The sequence below is a fragment of the Rhopilema esculentum genome, chromosome 10 (genome assembly GCF_057945365.1).
Source record: "Rhopilema esculentum isolate cy_ngs chromosome 10, ASM5794536v1, whole genome shotgun sequence".
Taxonomy (NCBI): domain Eukaryota; kingdom Metazoa; phylum Cnidaria; class Scyphozoa; order Rhizostomeae; family Rhizostomatidae; genus Rhopilema; species Rhopilema esculentum.
Window position 1 is genome coordinate 4,493,834 of NC_142824.1, and position 20,927 is coordinate 4,514,760.

Below are 20,927 nucleotides of genomic sequence, written 5' to 3' on the forward strand. Positions count from 1 at the left end.
CCGTTCTGTTGTTGAAGTTGCAGGTTATTGAATTTTCCAATGAAACGTATTTATAAATGATTTTTCGGGGGTTATGCACAGTTCCTTCATTTGTTCAACTTTGCTCGAAAACATGAAGTTGGATTTCCTCCACTCTTCGTGTAGACACATGTTGAAAATATGGGAAGGAGGATATGAGTATAAATTGCAAATTCATCAAAATGTTTCTTAAAAGCAGTTTTTTATAAGATTGGATGAGCCCTATTCCGTAAAGATGCTCAAACTCTGTGTTTTAAAAGATTGGACAGGGCTCACGCCACCAGGGGGCTGGGGTGGCCATGCTCTTCCTACTTCTTTGCGAAACAAGTAGCTTTGATGCTGCGTTAAAAGTGGAAAGAAGCCTTGGCCCACTACTTTTGCTAGCCTTGGCCCTCTTTTAAATTCGTGGCGTAGGCCCTATTGGACTACCCCATTCCGCAAAGAATCTCAAACCTGACTCCCTAATGCAACGCAGCATTTATCTGCAGCGTTATTTTCAATTTGAACATTTTGCCACATTCTCAGAAAGAAGTGATGCAGTCACCGGTTATTTTTTCTGAAAGTACTCTTGCACTTCAGAAGGAAATTTATTTTGTCAAGTTCATATCATCATGTGTTTTATGAAAAGTTACACAAACAGGTCCTCTGACGTGGGGGTGTTATTTTTGTCCTTGGCCCCCCCCCCCATTTTTCCATTTGCGTCAAAGCCCAAAATTCCTCCAAGCTTCTAAGCTAAGTATTAAATAATCTTTCTCAACTTTCATGATTCCAAAAATATTTTATTTTCGAAGGGTTTAATAAGAATTCGCATTCCATTCACAATAATGTTAGAACTGATTGAGGACCATTTAGGTGGTCCAACATTTTTGGCAAGGACCTAACCTATTCATATTTCAAAGGGCGGTAAATGTAACCGCACAAGCCACTCAAGGTTCAATACCCCTAAACAACAGTTCTTATTGTGCTTGTTATGGAAATCTTTGACAATAGTGACATTCCTTCTTACAAACGAAAATCTAGCAATTTACTCTGATTTTTAATTTGAAACTGCGAATGACAATACCCCCGTTCCCGAACTTCCTCTTTCAAGTACCAAATATCGGCGTTGGAAACAGCAGCATGGTTACTAGCTTACAAGTGATTAAGTTTATTTCTACAGAAAGCTTGTTAAACGGCTGTCAAAAATTACCCAATATTAACAGGAATCATTATATATTATATCAAACTGGACTTACTAAAGATATAGCCAAATATATCCATGATTACATTGCGAAATGACTTTGCTGGCCTATCCAAACCCTATGATGGAAACAGGATTCAGTAAAGGCGAGGAAATTGCACTAATAAGGGTAAGGAGAATCAAGATATTTGAACTCTCCCAAATATTTTCGTGTCTTGTGATTTTCGTTTGGTCCTTTAGCTTTGTAAATGACACAATATCAAGCACACCGCAAGGATGACTTTTGCAGATTTGCGGTCGCAGCACCTATCTCGATTAACTAATGTTATGTTGCTAGACCGTCTTCAGTATCGATTTAATTTATCTCCCTGTTATCACCTTTCGTAACCATCTGCTGTGAATATTTTGGTTCCTAGCCCTTAAAAGCCAGAATTTGTGTTTTAGAAAAGATTCTAGTTGCCACTGTCCATAATCAATTTTTAGTTGTTGCCACACAAATTGTGACGGGTCACACAAATTACGATAAAACCTGATCTCTATCGTCCTTGAAATTGAAGCGAATATAGTTATTAAGCGAAAAACGATTTAAATGTTGACGATTTTTTTGCTACACTGTTCATATTTCATTTTTGATAAAATCGTTAATTTTGAATATTTGATAGTTGAAGTTGAACTTATCAATATTTACCATGACACCTTGTCCTTATCATGCGATATAATAGAGAGCCTTCGGCATGTTTTTATAATCAAATGATTTTTGGTCGATGGCTCAACTGACCAAAGACAAAAATGGTTATCTGAAGGTAAATCAGAATTGCTATCTGTACTTTCATGCATTTTGCTCAAAAATGAGGGTTAGTAAAACTTTTGAATTCTGCCTGAAAATCCAACGTTTCAGCCTATAAGTCAAGTTATTTAAGTCAAGTCAATGCAACAAAAAAATTTCCTTTTTACCTTCAACATCATACACCTTGAAAACGTTGCACAAGTTACAAAAAACATTGTATAGCCTGAGATTTGACTTTATATTCAGTTATTAACTATATGTTGTTGATTTATTACGTCTGCCAGTGTGAGTTTTTTATGATTTGCTCAAATATATATATTATATGTATGCCCAGCTGCAAGTTTAGCATGTCTAGCAGTTTTTCAATCTAGCAGTTTTTTCAATCTAGCAGTTTTTCAATCTAGCAGTTTTTCAATCTAGCAGTTTTTCAATCTAGCAGTTTTTCAATCTAGCAGTTTTTCAATCTAGCAGTTTTTCAATCTAGCAGTTTTTCAATCTAGCAGTTCTGGTGTTTAATAATTTATATCTGCCAAATTTATGTAAATAAAAAGCTATATTATAGCCTGGAGTTTTCTTTTAAGAATGAGTTTTGACAAATCCCTAAGTTTTTTTTCCTTTGGGTACTGTTTGGTAGTAAACTGCTATTTCTTAAAGAAGTATAGATAAATTGCTGTTGACTGTTGCTGTAACACTTACCAGTTTTTAAGAATCTAGCAATTTGGTTTAGTTTGTAGTCTCTGGTCCCTGTGTTTTTGTTTTGTTGAGGATGGATATCAGATTCTGTATTAGTATTTGAATGTGTTCTTGAATTGGAGCCTTCAAATCATATTCTTCAAATTACCCTCAGTGACAGTTTTAAGGAGACCAGGGGCCATGGCCCATGCCTCATGCTTTGATAGACAGAAGGGCCCCACCTAAGAAAACAGTTAAAAAGAAGAAGAACCCAATATATGTTTTTGACACCTTTAACCCTTCTGCTCAAATGCATTTTCATGAATACACACATTGATTTTGATAATGAGAATGCTAGTACCAATTGCTTTATAATCTTCAAATTTCTTAAAAGATCTGGCTTCTTTACCACTGGGGCTCGTTTTCCTGAGGGTCCAACCCTCTGCAAAATGAGCAGTTGGTTTCATTTTATAACAATTTTAAAGCACTTGATGTTTGCACCACAATTGATTTCATCTTACACTTATCATATTTCAAAATATTTCCATTGATAAAGTGATGTTTGACTAGCAAATTTATGCTTAAACAACCAGATAACCACTGTGTAAGACCTTCAGGTCTTTATATCACTTTCTTTGTTGGAATGTTTGTGTGTTTCTTTCCTGTTTGATAATCTACTATATTTTGGGTGGTTTTCGACTGGGAAATATTTCAAAAAGAATAAGCTCAGGTTCAATGATTGTGTCAATAGGCGACAGACAGTCAGTGACATTTTGAAAAGGATTTTCAATGGCTTGTTTGCAAATTCTTTTTAGCTACATATTTTTCTTTTACATTATTATCCTTTCACTTGTAACAAAGAGATGCCGTTTATCTCCTTGATAATCCTTAACATCAATTCCAAAAAGACTGAATAGGCGTTGGACTAAAGATATCCTTTTCTCAAATTTCAAAGGTTGTTTTTTAAGGATCACCAGTGGATTTGAATCTTCAGCTGACTTTTAAAGAACTTTGATCTCTTACCCAATGGTGGAAATTCAGGTATCATTTGAGAGGCTCACATCCTTAATTTTCTGACAAGACAACATCGTGAATGGGGATTTGACACCTAAAACATTTTATAAGTTTCTCACAATAGCTGATATTTCACACATGAATGCACATGTCCACCATGTCCTCTATAATTCCCACCAAGCTCTTATCATAGGGAACATAAACACTATTGATAAAAACTTAAACATTAATGATTTAGTTTTTCATTTCAGATTAGTTATTCTGAGAAATTCATTCAGAATATTTGCACTTTATTTTGCACAATATTTTCAGATTTTGAATAAGTGCAGGTCATGTTATTATTACACAATAAAATTTGTTTCTTTCATATGTTCACATTTTGGGATGCATTCCAGGCACCGCAGAGCGTTGAGAAAAATGGGGGGTCTAAAAAAAGTGAGGGGGCAAAACCGTATAAAAAGAGGCTTTACTGGTCGTTTATCACTTAATATTTGGCATATTTTGCAAAAAGTGGGGGGGGGGCTAAAGCCAGAGCTCATTTATAGTGTTTTGTGCCTGCATGTGCAAAGCCGAGTAAAAATATGCCTGCAAGTAAAATAGATTGCAATTTATAGTCAGATATTGATGATTAGAGAACCTCCCTGTTATGCTCAGTACTGTTAAATCAACTTACGTTTGTCAAAAGCAGATGCCATATCACTATCATCATGAACTACATGTAATTACATGTAAAACTGAACAAATGCTACTAGCGTTACATTATGTACATAAAGAAGGGAATGATCCAGTTTTTATCGAAGGGTCGTTTTGGGTTGTCAAATAGCCCTATCGCTGTTATTGATTTTATCAAATAAAGACATCTTCAGTAAAAACGCTTTCTGATATCTTGAACACTTTACTTTAATTGGAGCAGTTTTATTTACAACAACTTCTTTCAACGTTTACATGCTTGAGATTTGATTATTTTAATATGAAAATAATTTCACTCCAAAAATCAAAGAAATAGAGGCTTGTCTGTGTTGTCACCAATTGTCGAAAAATTTTTTTATGAATTATTTGGAGGTGTACCAAGAAATTTTGCTCGTCAGAAATCAATAGCCACCAGATTCAAAAGCTTGAAGATTTTAACTTTAAAGAATGTGCTTTTTTCAGCCAACTATGCACAAATGAGTTTTACAAGTCATAGCATAATACTCTGAGAAAAAAGCGATACAATGCGAGTGATCTCTTCCACCAAGAGATAAAAGGTGAAAAGAGACAAACAGAAGACGTGATTTTGAGAGTCAAATGGCGCCTTTAGAGTAAGAACCTTCTGTCATTTTGGTAATGAAGACTTTCTACTACTACATTTTATATTTTATTTGACTGTTCAATTTCAATGCAAAAAAAATTGCTTAAAGAAAGCATGACTGTAACACAATAAAGGTAAATAAAATCAATTCAGAAATGTGCCTGCGGAAAGTCCTGAGAATGAACTCCTGTGCCTGCGAGTGCCGCTGGCTAAAGCCTCCCAGCCCCCCCTCCCTGCTCCGCGGTGCCTGCACTCAAGTACTGTGCCCTTACTTAGGTTAATAAAATTATACTTTCAATATTAATTTTAAGTATTTGGCTGCTATGCTTGAGAAGTGGGCTCTTTATGAGTTTGGTTGCGAGATATAACTACTTCTTGTAGACATAATGTAATGTCATTATATATTTATCTTTTCTTTTATTTCTTTGTGCCTATAAATTTGCCTTTTGATCCGTTTATCTATTATATTTTCCTTATTGCGTGATCAAAGGATCTTAGGCTCTTGGCATAAAATATTAATGCTAAGTATAATCATTTTTTGTCCTTTTTATTTGAGATTCAAGTACCTCTCTTTATTCCTTTTGTTTTCAGGTGGTTTATTCTTCCTCTTGTTTATGTTTGAAAGATTTATGTCGCGTTTCAAGTGTAATCAAAACAAGTCAATAACACAAGCTTTTAGAATTCAGATGTCCAAACATTTGCTAGTTTTATTTAAATGCGAGTATTTGCTTAAGAATAGCTGCAAATGGAGTAATCCAGGGGGTTATTAGACAAACGATGTTTATTTTTGCTTCTACGTAGACAACATCTGTTGCTACTGCTGATGCCTCTTTCTCAGGAGTGGCTTGAAGATGCCTAATGTAAGGTAGCTTTTGTTATTCACGGAACTTCGAATTGGCTGGGTTGACTGAGGTTCGGTATACCTTGGACCAGCCAAAAGAAAGGCCAGGGGCCAGAGGGTTTCTAACCAATTGTTCTTTGATCAACCAAAAGACTCAGGTCCTGGACACTGTTAGCTCAGCACCGTCGAAAAGGTCTGCGTAGCTGCAGATGTGGCCTTAGATCAAAACTAAATTAGATCTTAGATCTCAATTGAATTGCCGACGGCTGCAGCGCCTATTTCTCTGTGCGGGCGTGATCCTCCTCTCGCCCCCTTTCCATTACAACGGCCCTGGGTACAACGCCTGCAACACCGCGTAACATTGGATTTATATTTATTCCACATTTCGACTTGGTAAGTCGGTGTAACAAAACCAAGTCAGATATAAAATACAATCCATTTGAATCATATTACTTCTCCATCACATACTTTTAACTTTGAATTGTAGTAGGTATTCTATATTCTCCTCAAAACCAAACACCTGTTTATTAATTCTGCATGTAAAAAATTATCAAAATTACCAACCGTTTTTGGCAAATTACTTTGCATTAACCCATTATCAAAGCCACTATTGCTCACCTGGGCAGCGCTATGTGCTCGTATAGGCCCTTCTTGTTCTTTTCAAAGACTATTCAAAGGATCCTTGTCAAGCTTCTTGCAATCTGAAAACTGTGGCCCGCCTACTTACTGCACTAACGTGGTCGCATTTGTGTTTGAGGAAGACCCGAATGCAGCATCATTGTTCAACGTCATCTTTTTTACATTCATCATCTACTTGACATGAGAGGAATTCCTTTTCCTGAGAAACAAAATGCCATTTTGATTTTTTTCTTTGGGCACTGCTTTCACTGTCAGTGCCGTAGCGAAATTATATCGAAGGGGTTTGGGTGTTTCACGAGCCTGTCAGTTAATTTGTTTTTGTTGTTGTTACCATCTAGATTCACACGAAAAAATTCCTTGTTTAGTTTTCTGACTTAATCTTGCTTTAATTCTTCTTTGGTGGGAACACGATAAAGAACATCCCTCCCCCAGTGGCTCGATCCTTCGAAGGCTACCTTAAGCCGAGAACCCACTCTGGAAACCTAAATTTGAAGTGCTCAGGCTACCGGAAATCTCTAAGAAGAGAAGCCCCCCCCCTCCCCCCAAAAAAAGAAAGAAAAGAAACACAATTGCACCTTACGTAAATTTTTGTGTGTGAATTTTTTGCACATAAAAAAGGTAAACTTAAAAAACAAAGTTGTACGGGATTGAATTAACAAGGCCTTTTCTGTAGATCTCTGTTAACAAGGCTTTTTCCCCGGTTTTTTCTGTAGACACTCTGAAAAAAGGGTCTTTTGAACAAAGTCCATTAAAGTATCTTTTGAACAAAGTCCATAACCTTTCTCCGGTCAAAATTTCCCTTGTTAAAATCTTCCTTCAATTTTTCAGGCAATCGCCGTGGATTGGGGCTAAAGCATAAGGGGTGACCAGATTCCAGAAAAGTTGTTAACCTTCCTCCAGACAAAAACATCCCAGAAGGCAAACCTTCCTCACAAACAATAGAAAATGGGCGTGGCTTGGGTGTGTCATAGGAGCTTCTATTGTTTTTCGTGGACCTTCCTCCGGTCAGTGACCGTGCGACCGTAATGTTTTCCTGACTCTGGGGGTGACAGACACTACAATTCGATACTAAATTATGTGTTAGGGCCGATGGTAAAACTTAGCTAGAACTACATTCAAAACATTACAGCTAAAGAATAATATTTAGTTTTGAATGTTGAATAAACGAATCGAAACAGACATGCTATAATATAAATTGAGAATTTCAATACCATGGAACCGAACAGTATGATCTTTTCAGACGTATTTTCTGGCCTGGCGGTAAACGAGAGAGTGGCTCCCACCATCAATCGACTCTGCAACAGATTCAATGTTTTGAAAGCGCAACAAAGATACAAGTGCAAAATAGGTTGTCTCGATTGTTGTTCGAAATTCTTTTTTACCAAAACCTTCCTCCAAAATTTTATTGTTACTCAAACCTTCCTCCGGTCAATGACCGTGCGACCGTAATTTTTTCTGGACCCTGCTTTTAAAATGTTCTGGATAACCTATGACGCTTTCTGTGATGGAAGCTGCGAAAAGTAAATGATAGGGTTTTTGGCACACAGCTAATTATCTTGGCTCCTACAGCATAGATTCGAGTTTCTTTTCACGTCTTTTAAAACTACCAATGGTTATTTTTTTGCTTTGCCTTGATCTTTTAAGTAGTTAGTATTGGTTATATCTCTGCGTAATTACCATTCACTTCAAATATAGATAACCTGGCCTCGCTCAAGGATCATAATATTTGTGTAATTTGTGATTTGTATGTAATATATCAAGGATGATCTGGTAAGGTAAATGGTGACTAAAGTTTGCATATGACTGGTGGCTAGGCAAATCCAGGTTTTTTTCCTGTAGCATTATCACAATTCATGTCTCTCCAATATTGCGTAGGCAGCATTCCAGCCTTTAAATTATACCTGTGTTTATGTCTATAGTTTCGTCTGTGTTTATATTCTCAGACTATTTGAAAATTATTCAGTATGTCATCTCACAATGCTTTCTCTTCTGAATTTCATAGACTGCAGAATATTCCAGCTCTTCTGATGAGGAGGATCCAGAAATGAGTCCATACAGAGAATCGGCCAGTCAAAGTGACTCAACAAAGGTAATTTTTTCGTTTCCTTTTATTGTAAAATTTACTAGCATGTTATTTGAATCTTTTTCAAGTAAGCATATTCATACTTGTATGAAATTGGGTACTTTTTTTAAAAAGTTAATAGCCCGTTTCCAGCTGTCTCAGTAAAAAACCAACATTCGGTTGTGCCGTTTTATTTCTATCCGTTTTCCGTCATTAGACCCGTAGCTGAACTTCTTAGACGCTCTAGAATTAGAGATGTTGTCGTATAATTCAATTTTCTGGACATTAAATTTGAAGGCAGAGGTGAAATGTTAGGTTAGGCAGAGGTAAAGGAAATGTTGGATCAGGGAAGTTAAAGACTCATTGCTAACAATGAGTCATTGCGTTACGCAATCACGGAAGTTTCCGGGGGGGGGGGGTACTTGTTTCAGCATTTACCTTACTAGGTTATTAGTCCCCGCACACACACTAACGTTGGCGTGGATTTTTCAAATCCAAAGGAGAATTGTATTGGGATTTCCATCTTTCTTTTTTCTCATTTGCTTCACGTTTCTGAAGTAGGCTTTGCTTTATGAAAAATTTCTTGTTTCTTTTTCAGATAATTGCCGAGGCTCAGCGAATTCTCTACTCGAGAGAAAGTGTAACAGATGAAGGAAAGGGCAAAAAGGCAAACTGCATAGCCAGAACAACGATAGAGATGAATGGCATTTTAGTGAAGAAAGTCAATAATAACAATAGCTATGTATGCTGGTTTATTTCTCATTATTCTTGAAATTTCCTGTTGTTTAGGTAGATGATAAATCCTAACGTGTTTGTTATATGGTTTTTGCAAAAAAGGACTCCGTGACTTAATTTTCCTGTCTCTATTATTAATTTTTCTAGATTTATCTCTTGTAAAATAAAAGTGAAGAATTAAATCCCAATTTTCACAGATTGTTCTAGTGTTACTAAGTGTGACAACATAAAATATATATTTTTAGAATTTTATACTTTAGTCCACATAACCAATAGAATACCATAAAATATATCTGCAAAATGAAAAGGCAGTCAAATATGTAAGTAATTTGGTGAGATAAGAACAATGAAGGTTGTTTTGGTTTGGTTAATGAAGTTTAGAATCAAACCCAAATTACAGTGATTTGATGGAGAAAGAGCCTGTACTCATTGTCCGTCAAAAGATAAGCCAATTTGTAGCACATCCAATTAATTTGGCACATTTAAAGGAATTTAATGAAATTTATTATGTAAGATCACCAATTAAGAACTCATTTGCTCATTAATAAAAACTGAAATAACTAAAGCTGCAAATTCAGTATTAAGCAGAATCAAGGACTTAAAGTTTGTTTTTATATTTTGAAAAAGAAATTTAGAAAGTAGCTTTAGTTTTTATAGGATATGTTATATATTTGTATAATATCGTAAATCTACTTCCAATGTAAATGCATCAAGATTATTTGTAAATACTAAATAGCAAATTTTGTAAATATCGTGTTAGTGAAGTCAGGTAGAAATGGCTTTTTTAATATGCCAGATCTAATTGCATTTCAAATTATCTTTTTGAATATACCTACCTGAATAGACATCGAGCACCCCTACTTCATGTACACCTTTTTTCTACATAAGAATGAACGAGATAAAATATCCGCTGATGTTCTTGGCATTTTTGGAACAAGATTTTCAATGTGTGGTAGGATCTTCTTTCTATTAATGCATGTCTAATTTCGTTTCGTTGCAGGAGAAAAACAAAAAGTCAGTCCGATTCAACATGGACAAAATCCAGCTACACGAATACACTCTCGACACAGCCGACAGTATCTCTTCGATATCATTTGACGATGGGGCATTCATTGCGAATGTTCTTGATGCCAGTGATCTTCTGGCGAGTGACAGCGAACTTAGCGAAGACGACGCGACAGACTCACCAGCAGCAAGAGAGGATGTCAAATTTGCGTTCTCGGACACTGAAAAACGCGATAATGACGATTTTGACCCGACTTCAAGTATCGACTCATTTAATTCAGAGGTAATTTTTAGCCTATTTCTAACCTATCTTTTTATTAAAAATCCCCCAGCCTATCTGCTAGAGAAAAACCAGTATTTTTACTGCAGATTCTGCATCGTCAATTTTCAAAAACAAATGCAACTATCCTCTTCTCTGCAAATACAATTTAACTTATTCCAATTATAGTCCCCCGAATAACGTTCCCTCCAGTTATCAGCCCCCTAAAACCGCCTTTGAAATGTTTTAAGTGCTGGGCTTATATATTCGGCATTTTACGGTATCTCGCCTTGCACCGTTAAAAGAGAGACTTTGTTTCGATGTGATTTGATTTCATTATCCAGTTTTATTGATTTGCTTCAGCCTGTTAATGTATTTGGTTGGGAACCTCTAAGTGCAGATAAATAAGTTCATTAATTATTCTGATTTCTGTAGGGAAATTGTGTTCGTAGTATGCGGGACACCAGTAATTTTGGAGGTTGTATTTTCATGCCTGTACCCGTTTTCTTGCTAATAGGACCTTGGCCTTCCATCGCTTCCAGCCAAACCCACGGATGATCCAACCATCGAAAATTTGTCACAAGAAAAGGAGAAACTACAGAACGACATCGTATCTCTGAGGGCAGAGTACGATAAAGAGGTTAGATGATAATTAACTTTCATACACCACATTGCTTTGGCTGCTGTATGCCATTTTGACCCTTGGCCTCGCTTTCAAGCTTAATTTTGCTGGTTTTGAATGGGCCTTTGCTGTTTGGGAAGTTCTAGCTGCTAGCGTGAAAGCAACCAAAACTTCGGTAGAAATCGTCAGCTGCGCGAAATTGATTGTTTGATCAGCTTTTTGAAGTACAGTGGAATCCCTATATGACGAACCCCGGATATAACGAACTTCCCGGTATAACAAACTGAATGTCTTGACTCTTTAGATTCTGCCTAAAGAACTCCTTACAAATTCAATTTTTAGGTCCCTTCATCAAAATTACCCTCGAAATAACGAACTTTTCATAAATTTTTCATCTGTTATTTTTGTTTATTTATTTTCGGTGTATTTATCACTTTCTCTTGGGGGGAAATCACTTTTGCAATCGGCAAATCGAGCCGATGATACATTTCAAGCACCAGCTGATAGGATCAGTGCACGAGATGAAAGTTTGATTGGGTCAGAAATTACTGCGAATGAGTACATTGACACTAACGAATACCTCTTTACATATTCAGGAACCAACTTAGATTGAAGGGGTACCAGCTTTGCCCATGTTTTGGTTCAAAATTATAATAGGAACATTAAGATTTTCATTTTCAATGACCAACCAGTTGTATTATTTGAATTTAGATTGGTTTCTTTGGAGTTAATTATGCACAGAGGCTGGAGATAGCCTTAACAAGCCCACCGCAGGTTTTTAAGCGTGAACTGCGAATGGACCCCAAAAACGTTATCTCTCGGTTTAACGAACTCCCGATATAACGAACTATTTTCTGGTTCCCTTCAGAGTTCGTCATATCGGGATTCCACTGTATCATATTGTGAGGTGTATGACTCTGGGTCATTTCCAAAATTTTACTCAATGTCAGTTTAAATCCTGAAAAGAAGTGCTTATGTTAAGAGCCATGGCTCTGATGAAGCCCCGTTTGCCGGGGCAAAATATTAGCCTTCGCTGATTTACGTGTATTTATTGTTGTTAATTCTCGGCGTATTGCGGTGTTTCATACATTTTGCTACATTTTTATCGACTTTTTGCCGCAAGAACTCCTTGGAGCCCGTCGAGCAGCCTGCTACAGTGACCTTTTCTTCATTCACACATACCTTTTTTTGCTGAGCCTCAACATTCTTTAATCATTTTTAAGCGACATAAGGTGTAACCGGGTTAAATTATAGTTTTAATGACTCAAAGGCCAGATACGTCTACTTCAAGACATACAGTAGAAACCCACATAAAAGAACCTAGGTTTTTTTCTGGCAGCCTGAATAGGTTCTTAATTAACAGGCTACTATTTTAAATTCCAATCTCAAAGGTTCTTAACAAGGTTCTTATATACGTACAGGCCTTGCATACATTAACAATGTTTTCCACCGCAAGAATTCTATTATAATGTTAAATTTCAACCAATCAAATGAATTTGTGTTGATAGATTGTCCAATTAGAATGCAACATACCATAGCCTCATTAACTCTAAGCTGGTACAGTATAATTTGCCAGTGTGAATAAACTTTTCTTATATATATATAAGAACCTTTCCAAAGTTAAGCCTTTTGGGAATTCTTAATTTTGGGGTTTAAAAGATTAAATTTCAGCCTCGAGGTTCTTATAAAAACAGGTTCTTTTATGCAGGTTTCTACTCATAGAATGAAACTCGAATTGTTTTGCTTTCCAAAAAAAATCCAAATAAGCAAAAATTAATTGTTTGTGCCGTTTGAGCACCTGAATGTCAGTGATTCTGAGCCTCAATCTTCTTATAGACTTTATTCTTATGATAAAAAGTGTTTATTGTTAAAAACTTTTTCTTAAGGTAAACTGCCTTCTTGTAAACGAAAGTGTTTTCTGCATTACTTAAAGTGATATTCGGAAGCTAATTTTTTTACAATGTAAAACCTAGGCTAACGATTTCTTAAAATGTTCCAACGTGCAGGCAGAATCAACGATATCTGTTGCAAAAAACAAATGACAGCAATAGAGCAAAAAAGCCAACTTGTAAGATGTGATTAGTTTGTATTGATAAGCACAGGGGCGGATCCAGAGCAAATTTGAAGGGGGGGGGGCGCTGAAAAATTTTCAGAAAATGATGGCGAGTGTATCCTGTATTCACTTTGTAAGGGAATTTTTCACAATAATTGTTGTAAACTTTGAGAAGATCCTTGAAGTAAATGAACCTGGAAGTCTCAGAAACTTTTTCGCCTGATTCTCATTCTTCAAAAAAGGCGCACAATTTCCAAATAGGGGCGCCATACTTTCTTCAGCACGGCGAGGGAGGGGCAACTGGCCCCTAGCTGCCCCCCCCCCCCTTAAATCCGCCAGTGGATAAGCAAGCTTAGACTATATTTAGGCCTAGGTGCAATTTGCAAAAAACGGGTTGATTCATTGAAGAGTAGGCAAAGCATTTGATTATCCGGTTGAGTGTTTATTGGAACCTGCAAATTTTTTGCCTTTAAGAGTCCTATCTTCCTTATAAAGTACATTATAAACTAGAAATAGCTCTTGCTAGTACTGCCCGCAAACAATTAGTTCCTTGATAATGATTGTTTTGAAAATGTAGGTCAGGATATTCGAAAAAGACACCATCTTGGGTTTTCACAATTCTATAAAAACAGCTGCTCTAGTTGATGCTAAACTATTCTTTTTATCAAGAATTTTTGGTGTTCAGTTTGCCTTTGATTTAAGTCCAACGCCCTTTTGAAAATCATGAAGTTTTTCGAGGGTTTGACATTTATTTTTCGATAATCACGACAATAATAACTTTTGCTCGTACGGTCTCGAGTTTTTGGGAGAAAAGTGTGGCATTCGACTGGTTTTGATTCCCAAAACTTCGAATCAAAACTTCCATCCATTGCGGAGAACAGAGCTGTGATGCAGCACCGTTTTTGTGCCAACAATCATAACTTTTGCTCGTAGGGTCTCGAGTTTTTGGGAGAAAAGTGTGGCATTCGACTGGTTTTGATTGCCAAAACTTCGAATCAAAACTTCCATCCATTGCGGAGAACAGAGCTGTGATGCAGCACCGTTTTCGTGCCAAAAAAACCGAAGGCCTTGGCAGAGCAACGCTCCGAAGATAATTCCCTTCCGCACAAAGAGGTGGCGGTTAACGACCTCCTCGACAAAGCCGATTGATTGACAATGAAATTGATTGACAGTTGTCATGGCAGCAGAAAAGTGACAAAATCTGCTGAAAAAGTGCTGACAACATGAACTGAAGCTTCCATATGCTACTTATACGCAGGGCAGACTGTAAGCCCTTCACTCGCGCGCGAGTTGCGGGCAATAACTTGCAGACAAATTATTTCTGTAGTAACTAAACTTGTGATGGAGAAGGATCAGAATGTCTGTTTGGAAATATCTTATCTCATGTTTAACTGGCCGTTACATCAGTTCAATCAAGGTGATTATAAAAATCACGTAAATAACAAGAAAAACTGTCCCTTGCGGGAGCACCGCTCTGTTCAGTTGCCAAGCCTCTGTTCAGTTGCCAAGCTACAGGAAGTTGCTATGCAAATGATCCCCGCACAATTCTCACTGTTTTGCAAATAATAGAACATGACCATCAGTTTCCTCTGGTTGTTGTCACAAATCTGACATTACGTCAAACATTTGTTGTTCTGGCCTGCTGTCTTCTAATCCCTTTTTTGTCCGCGGCTCTTGGCCTTGCTGATACCCGCGAGCCCTAAACCTAATATTTTATGGAACCTCAGCCTCTTTTGAATTTTGACCAACTTCAGGCTCGTGTTACAGTATCAAATACTTCTCGATGATCACTTGTTACGAACTGTCTCCTATGTTCCCTTCAGCGGTGTACCATCAAGGGGCTCTTAGGGCTGTTCCTCCCTTTTTATTCCGAAATGCTTACTATTGAATTTTTTGAGAAATTGTTTCGAGAGCCCCCTTGCCTTTTCGTATTTCAATAGCACTGTACTTCTAATCGAGGGGCAAATCACTCCATGGAAATCTCGTACACCTTTATTGGAAATCCTATAGTGAATTTTCACTCACCGGTAATCCTTTGAAGGGAATATTGAGACTCTAACAAAAAAGTTTGAAAATAATATTTCCATAGAAGTTTGAAAAGGTTTTTTATTTGACATTTAAGAAAGGTTGTTCAAACACTTGCCTTGTGCCCCCATGGCACAGCACTGCTACACCCTTTTGGGGCAAAGTCTCGGTCCACTACGTCCCCTCATGGCGGTCCTTGTGTTCACGCCGTGGCGGGCTGCGAACCGTTGTATCTATTTACACAAAATTTGGCAGCTAGTGAGAAGCAGTCTGGTTTGTTTATTGTAATTAGTGTGCGGAGAGATTCGAATAGGATATAGTTTTTCGTCGACTTCAAAACGTGTGAGTATTGAAGCAAAGTTTTTTCACTTTGAATATATACTTTTCAATTGACATCTTCTTTATCTTGCCCAGTTTTCTTGAATTGCTTAAAATCATTTTCTATGTTTCTCTTTAAGTTTCGAAACTTGCTTGCTTGTGATACATTGAAACGAATGTTTCTTATTTCTGGTGGCACAAACTGATTTCTAATGATTTGACTTATCTGATTTGGATTTAGTTGTGCTGAATATGTAGTTTAGCGGTTCCGGGGTTCAGTCATTAACCTCCCCTTTCTTTTGCATCGTCTTGAAAGAAACAGATTTTTGCAAGCCTGTGTGTGCAAATTGAAACCATGTTAAACTTGCTTGTGTAGTCACTCTTTTTGTATCATATCCATGTACTAAATGTAAAGAAAGATAACAAAATATTCATTTTTAAGTCCTTAATGCGACTTCTTTTAAAATAATTAATTATCGAATAGATGAATTGTTAATTAATTTGATGCAATAGCTGTCGTTGAAAACTGGTTTGGCTGTAAACTTTATCTAACTGATCATAACCTCGCGATATTCCCAAGGTCAAAAGATCACGATTTGCTGAAACTTGCAGATGCTCGCAGCTACACGTTGACAGAATCGTACATGTTTTCCAACCTGCAGGTTTACAGAGGGGGCGTTCTTAATTCGAATTTCAAAGACTCAAATCTCCCAGGGCATAAAATGAAGAACTTTAATACTTAGGTACATGATTTGCAAATAAACATTCTTACCTCCCACTTCTCTCAAAATGATAATTGCAAAATTCAACATAGGTCTTCTCTCCTGCTAAATGTGTGCCCAGTGATGACGCCGAGGTGGTATCAGGGGTAACTAGAACCACCCCCACTTTTGTATTACCACGGAAAATAAGGCTGCCAGAAATTATAGCAGTAAAGTGCTGCAAATAGGGTGGTCTCTAAATTTCCAGTAGATTATCCTCCCAAACTTCACACCAGCTTGCACCTCTACTTTGTGTTCATACCCACTCTACAGTGCCATTGCATGTTGTATGGGCTATACATATGTAGTTGAGGAGTTGATATTCCATAAATATGCTAGATTGCGTGCGGTACAATATAATGCTATAATAACGATCAATGTAAGTAAATTGTACCAGGAAATTTTTTTTAAATAAATAACGACGTTTCGAGCATAGCCCGTTATCTGTATGAGGAGTTGAATTACCAACCAAAGCTACATATCTTTTGTCTGACAATGTAAGATTTGTGTGTGATTGATGTCAAGTTTTAACTTGATCTTTTTCGTCATACTTGAGCAAGGACATAAATACCGGGTAGAGGGTCGAGGGGCCTTGGCCCCCCAAAAACTTGCGTATTATATGTAAAATACTTTTATTTTGTAAAATATAGCTGTTTTTCACTTATTTATCAGAGCTGGCCTTCCCCCCTCCCTCAAACGAAAAATTGTATCTTGGTATTTGAGGTGAGGCTGATTTCTTACCAGCATATGTTGAAAGTCAGGGTCCACCTATCATTTGAATTTGATCTGCTGTTTATCCCGTTTCGTTTTTGTATCTTGCTAAAAATGTCATATTCTATTCTTTAGATGAAGAAGCTAAGAGAGGAATATCAGACAAGAAGAGAAAGTTATATGACAGAATTAGATGAGCTGAGGCAAAGCATTGATGAACGGTAATTTGACATGTTTGTAAACTTAGAAATGATATGAAAATAACATTGTGCATACCACAGCATGATTTTGCTGTCATATGAATAGAACATATGTGAGGGTCATCAGGGTTTACAGAACAGAATAATTTGAAGAAAATTTGTCACAGATTACAGAAATCTAGCAATTTTGCTGTGAAACAAAGGAATTCTGCACATTTGCAGAAAAGGTATTTTTGAAAAATGATACAAGGAATACAATTTTTTTTAAAGTTTAAGGGCTTGTGAAATGCTTCACCTGTTGTCTTGTAAAAAGGGTCTGGTCACAACATGGTCTGGTCACATCTATCAACAGTTTCAAGGAGGGTATTTTGGCTAAAAACGATTGGAATGGCAGACTTCAGCTTAAAATTGAATGGAACGGCAGATTTATACCCCCTCTGCCTTGATGATCCCCGCACATATCATGAAAAGTTTTCTTGCTTTGGCTACAAAGCTAACCTAATGTTTTTCCCTTTTGTGTTTGTGATATTTTGCTATATGTTTCATTTAGGGACTTAAGAAATAGTTTGCATATAAAAGTGACTATCATCATAACATTGAAGAAAACTATGCAGTTACTATTATTATTCCTTTTTTAGATTAAATTCAAGTTATTATGCAGAGAAAATGAAATCTTATGAACAGGAAAAGGTGAGGAGCTGATACACTGTTTTGTTTTGAACAAATTTTTTTAAAGATTCTCCACTTTCCTTTCGCTGATGTAAATTCCAGCTCATGCCCTAGGGTTTTAAACTGTGGAAGCTGTAAAGGAAGCCGGGGAAATGATTCTTACAGGCTCTCTCAGTACATCCACCAAAGAGTCTATTCCCTTTAGACTTATAGCCAGAGACTGGTTGGCTGCAGAAGCAATAACAGACACCTGGGGGTGACCAGGGCTTGAAAAAAGAATTTTCTTCCTGGCAGCAAAATAAAAAATTCAAGATTTCCTGCAAAGCTTCAATAAAGTTTCCAGCCACTGAAAGTGATATTTTAAGTTGCTTGATATGTTTTCGAACAGCAATCATTTCATTTCTACTGCATTAGATGATCAAGGAGAATGTGATTGAGCATACTCATAGTTTGTTTTCAAGGTTAAAGTTAGTAGATCTGAAAATCAAAATTAACTTTGATTTAATTTCATATCAGTACTAGCAAACTAGATACTTTTGAAATATTGATGTTTCCTATATCTTGTTCTGGGTTTCATGTTTGCTGCTCATTTTTATCATCAAAGCTAGTATTTCATACAACATGTAAGAATGCTATTTTATTTTTCAATGGTTAAAATTAATGTTTTAAATCAGGGGTGGTGCTAGAGGCAAAGATGTAATCCCAAAACGCTTACATTATATTAAGCTAGCGATGAAAAATGTATGCGAATGCCAGTAGAGAAGTATGAATAATAATGGGCACATCTACACAGGTTTTGAGGCATGTTCATCTTCAATACAATTGATGTAACAAGGCTGGCTGTCTTTAAGTGTTTTTACTTATCTAGAATGGCTAATGTAAAAAAAGAAATAAATTTTGTTTCACCTTGCTTGAATTAAATTAGTAGCTGAAAATCATGCCCGAATAGCTGGAAATTTGGTATAACAAAAGCTGATGATACCAGATGATTGTATTTTGAAAGCTAATCTTTGTTTTTTGTTAGTAGTGCAGAGCAAAAATTATACAGCGTGTATGTATATAAAGAAAAATGCGTTTTGTAGAATGAGAGTAACATAAATTTGATGTTCATATCAAAATCAAGCAATGGAGATTTCACTCTTAAAAATTTCTTGGCAAACATCAACAATTTCCGGCAATGAATTTCCGCCAAACATTTCCTGGCAGCGCTGCTAATGGGCTGCCTGACATTTTCCAGCCCTGGGGGTGACCGCCCCCCCCCCCAATACTTAAGAGGACAATGGTCTTTGTTTCTAAAACAATGGGAGATGTGACTGAATGAGTTTAGTTTTAAAGTAATGTAACTTTCTCTGCTCATGCTCCCTGCTGATGGCCCTAGAAAAATGATTTTGCAGAAGTTTGTTGAAATCCTGTCCCGTGATTCAGTTGGTGCCAATAGGTCTTGCAGTTTTTATTTCATGTCAGCATCTATGTATGCCTTATGTTTCTATGTCTTCTCAGTTACCATAGTTTTGCCTAGTTAAATGCAAAGAGTCTCTAACGATTCCTTTTCATTTTATAGCAATCAATGGAAAATCTAGAAGAGGACCTTCTAAAGAGGAAAAAGCAATGTCTCGAAAGGGAAGAGGAGGTGTGTTTGTTGATAACTAGTAGCCAATGTAGCCAACAGTTAGCCACCTTTCTGGGATGAACTTAACCCTAGAACAAATTCGCCTCATAAAGAAAAGTAGCAGTTCCAATAAAAACGTAGCTAAAGATTAAACTCGTGGCGGTTTTTCATTTTGAACTGCTATCATGTCCAAGAAATTGTATTGATTTTATTTAAATACAATTGAAATAGTTTGGTTATTTACATATCTGTTAACAGGTGATTACATCCTGAGACCATTTTTGGTTTGATTTCAATAGGCTCTAAAGATACATCTAAATCATCATGTTGAGGGTTTTTGGCTAAAGGTCTCTGAGATGAAAAGTTTTCAAAACCGTTTTGAAAAAGGCCTTCTGAGAAAAGGTGCTTTTGGCTAGTATATAGTCCTGATGATTGCAGAGAAAATCAACTAAAGAAAAAAATTTCTTTGAAGTCAAATCTTAAAATCAGTGATTTTTAGAATTATGCAAAAGTAGATTATAAAAAATCATCTGCAGAGAAAAGTTTAATTAATTTACATCTTATCACATCTTTGATCTGACTTTTAATAGCTTCAGCACTGTGCTTTTGAAAAACTTACAACTTCATATTATTTTTTAGATTGAAGAATACGAACAGTACCTAGATAAAAGGCATGCTTCCTTAAATGACAAAGAAAACGATTTGAATACTCTACAGGATGTAAGTGTCGAATCACAGTCCAGTATTCTTACTTTATTAATCGTATTTAAATCAATTATAAAAGTCACCTTTACGTCTCTGTATTGTTATTAATTTGGTGCTTTTTATGGGTACTAAATTGTATCTCTATTTCTTAAAATGATGATAATTATAACACAGATTTGATATAAAAGGGCCTTAGTCACTATAAAATTTTCCTCTCTATTTATCATGCTTAGTTCAAAGCTTTGAATAAATCAAACTATAGAAAAAGTGAAAATATGAATCTCACAACACACTTCGAACCAAAGCGTTTTTTTAAATATTCAAACCCTTTTGCTGATTCTGTAATGGCTCTTATAATTTTTGCTAACATGCAAGACAGTATCCAGATCATTGTAAATTTAATCAGTAGCTTACTTTGTACAACTTTGAAATGTTTGTCTTGAAAAGAAACTTGATTGTATTCTTTCGTACAAACACCGTTGTTTAAACTGCTATGCTTTGACTTAACCTCGCTATGATGCTTGCCTCGCCAATGTCAGTGCCACAACATTAGATCGTCTTTCTTTTTTTGTTCTCATAGGAGCTGGAGGAATTTTCTCGTCTACTTCGAAAAAGAGAAAAGGAATTGAAAGCGAAATCTGAGCGAATAGAAAATGAATATAACAAAGAAATTAGTATAAAGTATGTTTTATCTTTTGCTAGGATATCTTCTTAGAAATGTTAGTAGTGTCAATGTGACACCTTGTAAGAA

General features: G+C 36.3%; 1 protein-coding gene across 3 annotated transcripts in view; it reads left to right on the forward strand.

Annotated features, from left to right (window-relative positions):
- The window catches only part of LOC135692454 (uncharacterized), a 39,740-nt gene that overhangs the window by 17,034 nt on the left and 1,779 nt on the right, over window positions 1–20,927 (forward strand). For 2 of the 3 annotated variants that reach the window (XM_065210588.2, XM_065210581.2), the window contains 9 exons: window positions 8,445–8,531; window positions 9,103–9,246; window positions 10,240–10,527; window positions 11,021–11,143; window positions 17,129–17,214; window positions 17,832–17,883; window positions 19,424–19,492; window positions 20,111–20,191; window positions 20,757–20,857. In XM_065210588.2, coding sequence (XP_065066660.2) covers window positions 8,445–8,531; window positions 9,103–9,246; window positions 10,240–10,527; window positions 11,021–11,143; window positions 17,129–17,214; window positions 17,832–17,883; window positions 19,424–19,492; window positions 20,111–20,191; window positions 20,757–20,857 — 1,031 coding nt within the window. Of the gene's footprint in view, window positions 1–829; window positions 1,368–8,444; window positions 8,532–9,102; window positions 9,247–10,239; window positions 10,528–11,020; window positions 11,144–17,128; window positions 17,215–17,831; window positions 17,884–19,423; window positions 19,493–20,110; window positions 20,192–20,756; window positions 20,858–20,927 lie in introns of those variants that run through there. The other variant, XM_065210596.2, reaches the window with a different exon arrangement.